Source organism: Solanum dulcamara, chromosome 5 (genome assembly GCF_947179165.1).
Source record: "Solanum dulcamara chromosome 5, daSolDulc1.2, whole genome shotgun sequence".
Classification (NCBI taxonomy): Eukaryota; Viridiplantae; Streptophyta; class Magnoliopsida; order Solanales; family Solanaceae; genus Solanum; species Solanum dulcamara.
In genome coordinates, this window is record NC_077241.1 from 49,764,779 (window position 1) to 49,779,997 (window position 15,219).

Sequence of the window (15,219 nt, forward strand, 5' to 3'; positions counted from 1 at the left end):
CAGATTTGGTTACCATGGTTGAAAAAAGCCAACATGAGTTGAGAATAACCAAAGTATGTTGGACTAAACCACAACCTACAATGATCAAGCTCAACATAGATGGGAGTGCCCTTAACAATCCAAGAAATATAGGGGCAGGGGAAATTCTTAGGGACCATAATGGAGTGCTGATATATGCCTTTGCATCTCCACTAGGCTTTGGTTCTAATAACTAAGCTGAAGTACAAGCAGCTCTTATTGGTATTCAATGGTGTCTACAACATGGCCACAATAGGGTAGCCCTGGAAGTAGACTCTGAGCTACTGATCAAGTGGCTCAAACAAGAGATAAAACCACCATGGAATATTCACACCTATCTCACTAAGCTGCAGTTATTGATTAGCAAGATGGAAAGCTTCCACTATAGACATATCTTTAGGAAAGCTAATTTCCCTGCAGATACACTCTCAAAAGAAAGCCACATGAAGGACCATACACAACACTACTACAGTTTTCAACAACTTCCAAGAGAGACCAAGGGATATTACAAAATGGACAAAGCTGGCATGGCTAGCTTTAGGAGAACAAAGATGAAGAAGATCCACCAACCACCTTGAGGGATATCACTAATCATGCTCTAGTGTTAGTTTCCATTCAAGTATATTTATTCACACTTTTTTAATACTAGCTGATATATATAATGATATCCAGGACCATTGTAAAAGGGAGAGTCTCCCTAGTTTACTGCTTTCCTAGAATAATTACCATACCACTAGAGATAAGGGATAGAGTAGCTATCTTCTCTTCTCTTGTCCTTTTGTTTATGCAGGTAGTTGCAGACATGGAAAATGTCAACCAGCAATACAACAGCATACAACAATCCACAGAAACAACTATACAAACCAGCAACACAACATCCACCACATGGAACTCCATTCAACAGCAATCAAAAAGGAAACTCTGGTTCTATTATTGTTTTCTGTTGTGTGTCTCATTGTGCAGGTTTAATGCTACTTTGAGCCTGGGGTTGGAGTTGCAGCAACTGAGTTTGAAGTTCTTGCATCATCATATCAACAACATCATATGTAGATGCTACAGCAGCAACAACTACATTACAGAGATGCATCAACAACAACATAAGAATGCTGTAGAGATGCAGCACAGTAATCAACAATGGGATTTCTTCTTTTGTTTATCTATCTTGTGCAGGTACTCTGAAGAGCTGATCCTGATCATAAGGAAGGGTCTCCTCTTGGGAGTAGCTTGCAACAACAAGCATCTTAACCCCCTCTACTATGGAAGTAACATGGAGATACCCAAGGACATGCAACAGACTATGACCAAAATACAGCAAGGTATGATGTGCAGGGTGATTTGGACCATGTGGACCTGCACCAAGGTCTCTAAAATTTGCAGGACTGCAGCAAATACTATAGGAGGAAGACCCAAGAAGTCTCATCTCAAATGGATAATTGGAGACGTTAGGCGAGTGACCTTGAAAAAGTCAGCTATCTTAAGCCTAAAGAGGGAGCATTTTGCTATTTGGAAGTTCCAACCTGTGCAAAATGCCTCAAAATCTTGCAGGACAAAAGAAAAGAATGTTTGTGCAAGTCTTAAGGAGTTTCAGCTCAATCGGATAATTGGAGACGTTAAGCGAGCGACCTTGAAAAAGAAAACAGGCTCCAAAACACTTTTAGAGGTCCTTTCCTTTTTACTAGCTTGTGCAAGTTCTTTCTTGCTTTTGTTTGTTTATTGTATTGTTGTAGGTTGCTGGAGTGATACATCAACATGCATTAACAATAACTACATGGAGGACATCAAAGATACAATCACCAAATCAAATAGAAACTCCAAGACTGCTACACAAGGCCCATCCTGGTTTTTCTGTCTGGTTGGCTATTCGTTTTTCTTTGATGGTTTTTGTGTAAGTACAACACCTGATGGGGCACCTTGGCAAATATAAGGCATCAACATAGAGACAGCAACCTTACAAGCTAGGACTTCACCAACACATCAGCTCTCCACTCAAGCCAATTCCCTCACTGCAACACCTGAAGTCCATAGATCCTCACATTAAGGGAGACAACTACTTAGCTTACTTGGAACTCATCATCACAGCAACACTACTAAATACTAGGTTCCTGGTCTCAACACCTGCAATAGCTTTTGTGCACCCCAGCTACAACGTCAAAGTTGAGAATGCTTGGGTTCTCAGAGCACCAGCAACCATCAACATCCAACATCTGTACCAACAATTTGCAGCACTCAATGAGCAACTACAAGTCATTACTACTTCATACATCAACTTCCAGATTTGCTTGTTGGGAGAGGCAATAAGGAGCTGGTTACAGGAATGCAACAACCTTCCTTGGCTGCTTATATCAAGAAGCTGCCTGCAGGTTTGCAACAGCCATCACACCTCCCATACTTGTTTGGCTCTTTGGTTGCTTGGTTGTGCAGGTACACAAAGTCTCAGACAAAGGGAGACAACAACCACACAAGCAAGGGCTCAGGGAGGTATCACATACAAGTTGCACTACACAACTACTCTATCTTACATGATCCTCAACAACAACCCCAAGGCTACTGGCTGCTATAGCTCCATTTACTTCCTATCCTTTCATCCTCCTTAAATACTCATCCTTATACTGATGTTGTTGCATATTTCCTTGGACTTACTTGGTATGACAAGACTAAAAAGGGCAAAGATGCAAATAATTTTCCCATCCCATGCAAGATAGAAGTTTCATATACTTTTTTCTTCTTCAATTTAGCTATGTCTGATACGTAGCATAGTTGAATAGGAATAATGTAGGTTACTCTTTTTTTTCTCATGGAAGGGGAGAGTCTCCCTCATTTATGCTTTCCTAGTTGATTTGTACCGGGAGGAGTCCTCTCATAGGTTTACTGCTTTCTAGTTATAGTTAGCCTCTCTTTTGTATCGGGGATGAGTTAGCTGACCTTAATAGGTTAGCTGACTTATGAACCAACATAGGATCGGAGGTAAGGTTTATGTCCCCCTCCTTGTATTTTTATTTTGGTTATTTATGTTAAAGCTTGGGGGTGCTGCTCAACCCTTGATTGTGCACGAGAGGTGGGAGCCTCGTGTAGGGTCTGTTCCCTTAAAAAAAAAGATACATCAAGGGGTGAGACGGGATCTTCTTGATGACGTACTTCATTCCCTACATTGACATGAAAAATGGTTAAATACAACTTGAACTTTATACATAAATATGATGTATCACACGCATTAAAATATTTGATACATGAGAATCTGATACATACTGAAAATGTATCAAAAGCAGTAAGGCTTCATAAATTATAATTTGATACATAAATGTAGATGTATTAGAATCATTAAAACTTGATACAATAGAAACCGACACTTAAACATGATGTATCAGAAGTAGTAAATCTCCAGAAAAATGACACTTAAAAAACACTATGTATCAGAAGCGTTAATGCTTGATACATGAGAATCTGATACATAAATAATATGTATCAAAATTATAAAACCTTCATAAAAACGGCATTAAAAAAAACTTAATTGAACCCATACCTTTGGAGATTATGGCGTGTTGTAACCCCTTCAATATTGTTGTCTAGTTCTTTGGGTGCATGTTTAACTGGAGCTTTCGACTTCAATTTTTCACATAGCTTATCCATCACTGCTGGATCGTTACGATGTTTGGATGTAACCTCGTCGTAACCTTTCCAAGATGAATCAAAATTAGGTGAAACAAGAATTGCTTTGATTTTTATTCAATTGTGTGAGACCATGAACGGATTTCATATGTATTATTGAAGATATGAGTAAAAAAAAATAAAAAGATTTACAGAAGAAAGCAAAGGATACCAATTTTAGAAGATTTTTTAAAGATTTACAGAAGAAATCAAATGGTACAAATTTTAGGAGAAATCAGATTGAATGAGGATGAAGTGAGATTCCAGATAAGGAAAAACTTAAATATACCTTAGTTAGAACCTTGAAATTGAGTAACAGATGTACTCAGAAATTCAAAATCTCAAAAACTGATGAAGAGGAGCGAATTTAGGCGAGGATTTAGGGAGGAAGAGTGATGTATCAGTGAGGGAGAGAGAGTTAAAGGAAAAAGAGGTTTTTTGGATATTTTTTGGTATAATAGGGAATACAAGTAAATATGATATTAGAATATGTGTAAAAGAGTATTTTTTCCCTTTAATTTAAACCTAGATGAAGGTTTTAGGATAGAGGCAGAGGCTCTTAAATTTGATGAGTAATAGGCGTTCCCATATACTTAAAGATAACTAGATAATAAAACCTTTTGGTTCCCACTTATTTAGTAGATGAGAATAGAGAAATCGCATACAAGAGGAAATCAAACAAATGGAAATTAGAACTTAGATGTGGCCTATATTTATCCATTCCTATTTTCTAACCCAAACAAGAAATGCATCAAATTGTGTAATGCATTTTAATACAAATTCTTCAACATTTCTATCAGATGTTACACCTTCTTGAACAACTTCCTTAGCCAAATCCTTCCATTTTAGTGCATTCTTCTTCATTTCTTTCCCTTTCTCTCCTTTTAACATTGTCCTTACACATTCCTTAATTTCTTCTCTTCCAACAATACCTTTCTCCTTAACTTTAACTCTCACCCCTACACTCCAAACATCTTGTACAAATTTTGCATTTGTTGTTTGATCAGTCCACTGTGGCATTACCACCATTGGCACTCCAAAACCCAATGCTTCAATGATTGAATTCCAGCCACCATGTGAGAAAAAGCAACCAATTGCCTTATTAGATAAGACTTGTAATTGTGGACTCTAATTTATTACTAATCCTTTCTCAGAATTTTCCTCGATAAATATTTTGGGAATTTTCGATTCTTCAGAAATCTTAACCACCCACAAGAAGTAGCTATTAGTTGCTTTTAACCCCTCAACAATTTCTTCCATTTGTTTGTCATCAAAAGTGGACATGCTACCAAAAGCTGTACAAACAACAAATCCTTCTGGCTTAGTGTTTAGCCAATTGATACATGTAGACGCATCCACATGGAATAGATTGAGATCATAGTCAATGTAATATTCAACTCTATTGTCCATATAGAAAGATGGCAACGTTGGTCCTGTGGTAGATAATGGGCTGATATTTGACATTATGTCTGCTACCTGCAATAAATATATCAATAAAAATAAGCTTAACTCTATTAATAAAATATTATAGTTTTTTTACTCTACATGTGTACTTTAGGTATGTGGCTGAGGCATTTTAATTTTAATATAGGTAAGGTGTTCAAATGATCACAAGTTGACTTTAAGTGGTAGGTGAAATATCTAGACTCGTCTAGAAGGTCTATGTATTTGGCCTAAAATTACGTGTGTGTATATAGTTTGTATATAAAAAGCCATGTTAATTTTAACTCAATCTTTATATTTATGTTAAAAAAATTCATTTGATAGGTATAAATCAATGAGTAACAAAATATGAGAGTAAAACTTCATAGTCAAAGACTCCCCCGATTTATCTTTCAGGCTATGTGTTGGAAATTCAAGGCCATAGCGTTATTTTCCATTAACTCTTTGTTCCTGCAAGATCCATAAGAGAAAGGGCTATGGTTTCTCTTAGATTAAATAATTGAAAAGACTAGGGTTAGAGTTTGTGGCTGAATATTGCAATTGATTTGGGATTGCTGTGATTCCCTCTCTGGAAATAACGTGGTATCTCCTACGTATAAAGAAAACTTCTTAGTTAGGAAGGAGGTGTTGGCTTCTCAAAATTGCGATCTAATTATTTATTGCTCGATGTCCTTTGATAGCAGCCTATGCAAAGGAAAAAAAATTAACTTTATTGAACACTTGATCTTTGAGAAGTAAGCAAGTTTGATTTCCGATACAAAACAGTCTTTCTCTGAAAAAGAAGAATAACTCAAAAGCCAAAGTATTAGTTTGTGTTTGTAATAATTAATGCAAAATATCACACAAAGAACTAAACATATAAATGTTGCTTTGTTTGAAGACAAACTGATCCATGGGTGAATAAAGACTAAACAGATAAAAATTAGCCTATTTTAATTATAGGATTAATGTGTGAGAAATGTTGACTTGTGTTGAAACACAAATTTCTTGTGCTTTAACTTTTGTACCCTTATTTTTCTTAGATGCAGAAGAAGTTCTCAATTTCTTTGAAAGAATGAGGAAAAACTAAAAACTTCAAAGACAAGGACCAAGCCTTGAAAGGCTGTCTACGTATCTCATAAAGGAGAATTCAGGTCCTACATAGTTAGACTAGCTTGAATCACTTTCCAAAAAACAAAAGAAATATCACCTCTTCTCAGATGAGAGTCAAATTTTAGAATTTTGTGAATGAAATTCGAATTTTGTTGGAAAATTCAAGACTCAAAGATTGTTTGGACGGACTTTGATAGTGACTTGATATTTGTATCTTTAGAGGATTCTAAAAAAATATTTTAAAAAGGATGGGATGGAATGTCTCCAAGCAAAGCAACATATTCACACAAATAGTAATGCTATATAACACATAAACAAATATTGCGCATCCTAAACAGGTATGTGACCCTTTTGTGCCAAGGGTAGACCTAACGATTTGAAGGATGTATACGTTATTTGAAACATTTCATTGCCCCAAAAAACCATATTTATACAAGCTTTATGATTAAATTGAATAGGGATACATAATAGGAAAATGGGATACAAATAATTGGTACTACGCAGGGGTACAATCCTAAACTGAGGCTTCATGGAAAATCTTTCATTCTTGACTTCTTTATATCTCCGAAAGTCAACACCTTTTGGATGAAGTAGCCGCTTGTGAAGATTCTTCTTTGACTAGACTAAGCTACTCAAATAAACTCCCAGCCCCAAGGAACAATGGTTTGCCAAACGACATATACAACCTTCAAATTTAAACACATAGGTATGATCATCCATTTAGGCCGAGGGTCATTTTGGACTCAAGGTGGTCTTTCTAATGGGGCCAATGCTCCTTGGGTATTGGGTCATCTTAGGACAATGCGCTAAACCAGGGATTTGGCTTCGCTCTACGCTAGGTTGACTACGAGTGGACAATATTTTGAAGTGTACCGGTGACCCAAGCGGACAACTCAAGCTGAAGGAAGTTAGCGACCGTTGACCATCTAGTGGCCAACTCATTTTGCTAGGGTACCCCTTAGGAATATTTTGGATTCAACGGCTTCGACCCGCATAACCGTCATTTAGGTAACAAAATAAAAGGCCAAGTGACGGAAAATATGTTATGCATGCAATGACAATTTAATATTCAAAATTTAAACATATAAAATGCAAATAAAAAAATAAATTACTAATTATTACATTCTTAAATAGTTAGTCAAATAAGTCAAACAAATCTAATGGTTAGAACCTAATTAAATCTCCAGCGGAGTCGCCATTTCTGTTATGTCGGAAAAAGATGGTTTAAAATTAATTTAAACTTTTAGAGAAAAAATTAATTTTAAAAAAGAGAGTCGCCACTTAATTTTTAAGAAAAATCAAGAAACCTTAATTTTAAAGAGCCTAACAAATTTAAGTCGAAAGGAAAAACTCGCTGGAAATGAAGATCGGTCTTGAAATCCTGAGCAATCTCATGAACCAAACGTTGGAACAGAAACTTTCGAATGAGGAGTTCAGTCGATTTCTGATACTTTCGGATTTCTCTGAGCGCCACAGTACTTGGCCTGAATCTGTGTGGCTTCTTCACTCCCCCAGTAGCTGGAGCAGATTTCCTGGCAGCTTTTGTTGCCAATTGCTTCCTTGGAGCTTTGCCTCCAGTTGATTTACGAGCAGTTTGCTTTGTACGAGCCATTGAAAATTTTGGGTTTTCAAAGGATTTAGGATTTAGACCCAAAACTCAAGATCATTATAGATCTAGATCTAAATATCAAATTCCGGCGAAGCTCTAATTTTTTCGGCGAAGCCTTTTTTTCCAGGTGTACAGATTTGGATTCCCGGTGACGAACAACCACTACAACCGCTGTAACTCAACTTCGTACGCCGACATGAATAGTACTCCGACGTGAGCAGTATTTTTCTGCGACAACCAGGTTCATTTCTACTGGATTTGGTACCTCCGGTTTTTATTTCTTTATATATCTATTCTTTGTTCATATACTTGTCGTTACATTTTGCCGACTTTAGACCCCCGAATAATTTATTAGTTCATACGCATTTTTGTGGCTTTGGATAGTGATGGTAGACTAGGGTCATGTTCTCGCTCATGGACGGAGATGAGGGTAAGGAGGGGTAAGTGGGTTAAAGGAGCATCTAGACTGAGAATAGGTTATTGGAACATTGGGACATTAACGAGTAAATCCATAGAACTGGTTAAGATTCTAAAGAAGAGAAAGATTAATATAGCCTGTGTCCAGGAGACAAAATGGGTAGATTCTAAAGCTAAGGAGATAGACGGGTATAAGCTTTGGTTTTCTGGTAAATCAAAGTATAGGAATGGGGTAGGCATTTTAATAGACAGTGATTTAAGGGATCAGGTGGTGGAGGTTAGGAGAGTCAATGATAAGATAGCGAGGAAGAAGGCGAAGTCGGCGGTTGCAACGGCAAAAATGACAACTTTTGAACGCCTTTATTCTGAACTAGAAGAGAAAGGCGGGGACATGAAATTATTCAGGCTAGCTAGGGCCCGGGAGATAAGGGCACGCGATGTGGATCAAGTGAAGTACATTAAAGATGAGAACGGAAAAATATTGGTAGAGGAGACCCTTATCAAACAAAGATGGTAGTCATACTTCCATAAACTTTTGAATGACAGTGGGGACAGAGAAATTGTGTTGGGAGATTTGGAACATACAGGAAGGAGTCACGATATTGGGGGTTGTAGGAGTACTACGGTAGATGAGGTTAAAGGTGCTGTTCGTAGGATGCGCTGGGGAAAAGCGACCGGACGTGACGAGATCCCTGGAGAATTTTGGAAGAGTGCGGGCTTGGTAGGTTTTGAATAGCTGACTAGGTTATTTAATGTCATCTTTACGACTTCAACGATGCCTGTAGAATGAAGGTCGAGCATCATGATTCCTTTATAAAAAAACAAGGGGGATAGCAGAGTTGTGACAACTATAGAGGTATCAAGCTTCTAAGCCATACTATGAAAGTGTGGGAAAGAATGGTGGAGATGAGGGTGAGGAGAGGCGTGTCTATTTCAGAGAACCAGTTCGGATTTATGCTGGGACGTTCAACTATGGAAGCCATCTATCTTATGAGGAGACTAATAGAGCAATATAGGGAGAGGAAGAGAGACTTGCATATGGTATTCATCGACTTAGAAAAGGCTTACGATAAAGTCCCACGAGAGATACTATGAAGATGTTTGGAGGCTAAAGGTGTACCGGTAGCGTACATAAGGGTGATCAAGGACATGTACGAGGGTGCCAAAACCAGGGTAAGGACAGTAGGAGGGGACTCAGAACACTTTCCAGTTGTGTTGGGGTTGCATCAAGGATCAAATCTTAGTCCATTTCTATTTGCCTTGGTGATGGATGTATTGACGCGGCAAATTCAAGGTGAGGTGCCATGGTGTATGCTTTTTACGGACGATATAGTCCTCATCGATGAGACTCGTAGCGAAGTTAACGCTAACCTGGAAGATTGGAGACGCACCTTCGAGTCTAAAGGGTTTAAGCTAAGTAGGACCAAGACAGAGTACCTAGAGTGCCAGTTCAGTGAGACACCTCAGGAGGTTGGCTCGGAACTTAGGCTCGGGGACCAAGCCATCCAAAAGAAAAGTAGTTTTAAGTACCTTGGTTCTATAATGCAAGGCAGCGGGGAGATCGACGAGGATGTCACACATCGTATTGGGGCAGAATGGAGGAAATGGAGGCTCGCCTCCGGTGTGTTGTGTGACAAGAAGGTGCCACCATAACTTAAGGACAAGTTCTACAAAGTGGTGGTTAGACCAGCTATGTTATACGGGGCGGAGTGTTGGCCAGTTAAGGTCTCCCACGTGCAAAAGATGAAAGTTGCCGAGATAAGAATGTTGAGATGGATGTGTGGGCATACCAGGAGCGACAAGATTAGAAATGAGGCTATTCGAGACAAGGTAGGAGTGGCCTCGGTGGAAGACAAGATGTGGGAGACGCGACTGAGATGGTTTGGGCATGTGAAGAGGAGAGTCCCAGATGCACCAGTGCGGAGATGTGAGAGGTTGGCTATGGATGGTTTCAGAAGAGGTAGGGGTAGGCCGAAGAAATATTGGAGAGAGGTGATCAGACATGACATGGCGTATTTACGACTTACTGAGGACATGACCTTAGATAGGAGGGTGTGGAGGACACACATTAGGGTAGAAGGCTAGTACATAGTGACATTATTCCCCCTTATCCGTAGGCGTATTAATGCACTATAATTTCTTGTACTCTGATTTATGGTATTTATGTTATTATCTAATAATACCTACTATTTTTTGTGCTTTGATTATTTCGTTATCTACTTATCTACTTTTAATATTCTTGTCTGACCTTTTTCTATGCTTCTATTAAGCCGAGAGTCTTTTGGAAACAGCCGTCCTACATTGGTAGGAGTCGGGTCTGCGTACACTTTACCCTCCCCAGACCCCACGATGTGGGATTTCACTGGGTTGTTGTTGTTGTTGTAACAGATTTAAGTCTTAAAATTAGAGAAAATGGGTAAGAAGTTCTTATTTCCACTTTGAGAAGGTGCTAGCATTCAAAGTGGCCGCTAACGCGCGATTATCCGACGATTAAAAAATTATTTGACAAAATTTTGAAAATATTAATTTAAAAGGAAACGAAGACTTTAAAATTATTTTTAGAAAAAATGATCAAACTTAAACATTGAAAATAATATACATGTATATATAAAAAAGTAAAAGTTTATCAAATGACTAAGTAAAGTAGAAAATTATTTAAAGAGTAAATTAACATGAATTGATTTATCTTTAGGGAAATCTAATTAAGTTAAAACAAATTAAAATTAATATCTAAGTAAACACAAATAACATAAGTAAATAAATTATTACAACCCGAATGAATATAAATAAAAAATAAATAACACATGAAAATATGGCCCGACACTTAGTTTCTGTACGCCTGGACTAAACTGTTGAGCTATCTGCATTTTGGGCTTTAAGCACAATTCCATTGTATATCGCAGCTGCATATACACTATATATTGGACTTCACATACACTGCATACATTATATACAACATTATTTCTGTATATCAAATTGAATACACACTGTATACCACTTGTTTGTTCCCTGTATCTACTATATGTCACTATATATCAAAGTATATATATACTGTATATCAATGTATACAATATTATTTTCTTACATATCAGACTGTATAGATACTATATATCAATGTATACGACATTGTTTTCCACCTGTATTTCGTGCATACAACCCAATATCAATATTCAAACCATGAATATTAGCTTTCTTTCCAGGGATCAACTTTCTAGCAATTTCAGCAAGATGATGAGATACTCAAAACTCAACAATATGCAAGGATGGAGTCCAAAGATGGACTCGAATTGATATCACATGCACCAAAATAAAATTACATAAACATCTACTCATTTCAAGCTAAACCAAAGAATATATCATGATATGTTAAGGTATCAAATTGATGGGCATCCTAAAGGTGACTAATAAATATATATATGTAGACAAAGAAAAGTAAAGAAGAAATATATTCAAGTAACTAAAAGACACAGAATTAACATATATGCTATACTAACTCAATTTTTAAAGAAAGAATTAAATCAATTAGGCCATGAAAGTTCTAAATAAATACTAACTTAAGCATATTTTTGTTAGCTAAATCATATTAAAAGAAGAAACTGAAAACATGAAAAACTATATTGTCAAAGAAAGCTAGTCGGAAAAATAATGAACAAAACTAAGTGCTTTCATGAAATAATCCTAACACATGCTAGCTAATTAATCCTAAAATATACTAACTATAATAAATTTCTATAATTAATCTAACTATTCTTAATATATTCTAAATAAAAAAATAAGACTACGAATCAACTAAATATAAAATATGAATTAATTAAATAAAATAAAGCTGAGAAAATATTTTACCTCTTTTTGGGCAGCGAGATTGAAGACGACAAGCGGAAGACGACTTCACCACCACCCAAGAGCTTGAGGAAACTCCAATCCACAAAAAGAAAAACTGAAAATTTAGACTTGAACATTCATGGGTTTGACATTATAAGAACTCTGTTTTAGCCTAAATTTCGACTTTAATCTCCTATTTTCCTCGAAGAAAAACGTAGATTGAAAGCTAAAAATTTTCACAACTTTTAGGCTGGGGACAAGAGTCCAAAATCCTAGCCAAGTTAAGAAAATTTTTAACTTTGGGATGGCTAAAAAACCTACCACTTCTTCCCTCTTCTTAATGAGAATATGAGCCTTTATATAGGCTCCAAAAAACCTAAATTCTTCATGAATTTTTGATGTGGGAGAATGAGATTTATTTTTTTTAGAAAAAACTAAAAATTTTAAAAATACAAACTATAATTAAACTTTCCTAACTAACATTGTAAAAAATAAAATTTTTTGAGATGATTTTTGAATAACCACATAAATAGTAATCAAAGATATAGTTATATAGAAATATGTTTATTATACTAAAATTTATAAAAAGATAAAAATAGTTAAGAATAACAAGAAAATATCTTTGTTTTTTATAAAAGCTAATTATTTCAAAAATATTTGAAATTAAAAGAAACTCGATAGTTAATTTGCGTTGTGGAGAGTCAAAATTGGGTGTCAACACCAGATATGAGCACTTGAGAGATTTTGGATGTCTTTGCTATGGACATCTGAATAGAAAGCCTCGAGATAAATTATCTCCACATGCAAAATCTGGCATTTTTGTTGGATATCCCAGCGGTCAAAAGGGATATACAATTTATGATCTCGAGGATAAAAGGATTTATGTTTCACGTGATGTACAACATTTTGAAGACATTTATCCTTTTGAAGGATCTTAAGAAGCAAATATAATGTTGCATATTGACTTAGGTCAACCAATTACATTTGATGAGCCAAGTAGTCATGGAACAAATTGTATAGAGCATTGTGACACAAATGAGAATTATAATGCCATTGAGAATCCAGAAGCTGTTTCCAAAGCCAACGGTTGGTCCAAAATAGAAAGAAAGAATAGACTATCCATACTCACCGCCTTCCAACTCAAGGCGTCTACTACTATATTCGCCTTACTCAAATGGTAGAGAATAGAGAGGTCATAGTCATTCAGGAGCTCAATCCACCTATACTGCCTTGAATTAAGGTCCCTCTGGCTCATAATGTGTTGAAGGCTTCTGTGATCAGTGTCAATCTCACAATGAACTCCATATAGATAGTGCTTCCAGATCTTAAGCACGAAAACTACCACCGCCAACTCTAAGTCATGGGTAGGGTAGTTGAGCTTATGCAACTTAAGCTACCTCGATGCATAAGTTATGACCCAGCCTCACTATATCAATACACAATCCAAACCAATATCAGATGTGTCATAATATATCATAAACCTCACCCTCAACTAGAAGGGTCAAAACAAAAATGGTGGTAAGTAACTCCTTGGGCCTCCGAAAGCTCATCTCACACTCATCCGACCATACAAAAGGAACATCTTGGTGAGTCAATCAAGTCAATGGGGCTGCAATAGTAGAAAATCACTCAACAAAATGTATGTAGTAACTCGCTAACCTGAGAAGCTATGGACCTCATTAATAGAAGTATGCTTGTCCCAATCTCAAATAACCTCAATCTTTTCCAGATCAACCATAATACTCTCTAGGACACCAAGTTCCCCAAGAATACTACAGACTCAAGCTAAAACTCACACTTTGAGAACTTGGCATAAAATGTCTGATCTCTCAAAGTTTGGACCACTATCTCAAATGCTGCTCATGGTCACTCTGGCTCCGTGAGTATACCAACATGTCATCAATGAATATGTCATGACCCAACCCCATAGGCCGCGATTGGGGTCTGACCTAGACCCTCCGTATATCTATCAGCTGTGGTCACATCGAATTATAAAAATGCAGTGCATATAAATCAAGTATAGTCAAACCGGACTATAACAACATAATACGTACATGAAAACCCCCATGGTCATAACATTCTGTATATCTGTAGCCTCTTTCATTTGTATCACCTCATGAAAGGGTACGCAAGCCGACCAGGCTGCCATAATATAAAAACACGTATAATATATCATATAAACCCAGCTGAACCAAACTGACATATACAACCCATATATACATGTTTGTAGACCTCTAACAATATTAATAACAACATATAGTGGGACAGGGACTCCATCGTACCCCTGAATAACAAAATAATACTACACATCAACGGTTAGTGCCAACAACTAGGCTCCAATACAATGGAGTCTCTTCCAGCTGAGCTGAGCCGAATCCTAAGCTGACGGACTTCCAAAACCTGTTTATTTACCTGCGGGCATGAAACACAGCCCCCCGAGAAAAGGAGGTCAGTACGACATATGTACCAAGTATGTAAAACGTAACATAGTACAACTGGAGGTATATCCAAAATAAATAAGTAGGGGAACAAATTATCAAATTAGAAGCCTGTACATGTACTCTGTGAAATACAAAAGCTTGCATGTTCATATCATACCATATAGCCGGCCGTTTCAGGGGTCCGATGAATCATATGTGTAAAACCATCATCTCCCCAATGCCATCACCACCTTATTATAACACATTATCATATATATATACATATGTACCCGTCCCTCTAGTGAGGGAACGGTAAAAAATATAGTGAATTGTGCACGATTACTATTCCCGGCCCGGGCGTGATAAAAGAAGTGTTACAATATACACAAGTAGAGTAGTGAGAAACAAAACACAGTTTAAATCATTAATGGAGACTCAATGAAGTCATCAAGTGAATCATCCTTGGAGATTAGGGCAGAAAGTATCAGACGTGTACCCTCTAAATATCACTAAGGACTATGTAAAAGGGAGTTTTGGAAATCTTAGACATATACCAGTATGAAATATCTTATAGCAGTCCGAGCGTTGATTATCTCATAGCCTTTCTTTTTTTTTTTTTACAAAAAAGAGCTTAGTCGAATCAATCGTTATATAGTCATATAGAAGACTCGAGGAGTAGGAGTTTAACTACTTTAAAATCTTAACATCCAGAAGTGACCAAGAGTCCTGAAGTTATATTCAGAACCTAAGAGT

General features: G+C 36.9%; 1 protein-coding gene and 1 pseudogene across 1 annotated transcript; both read right to left on the reverse strand.

Moving 5' to 3' along the window:
- Window positions 1–4,285: 4,285 nt before the first annotated feature.
- LOC129888310 (UDP-glycosyltransferase 74F2-like) lies at window positions 4,286–5,136 on the reverse strand (annotated as a pseudogene).
- Window positions 5,137–7,486: 2,350 nt separating this feature from the next.
- LOC129890583 (histone H3.2-like) lies at window positions 7,487–7,841 on the reverse strand. The gene has a single exon (XM_055966111.1). It carries the CDS (start codon window positions 7,808–7,810, stop codon window positions 7,487–7,489), a length of 324 nt encoding a protein of 107 aa, XP_055822086.1. The 5' UTR covers window positions 7,811–7,841.
- Window positions 7,842–15,219: the final 7,378 nt, after the last annotated feature.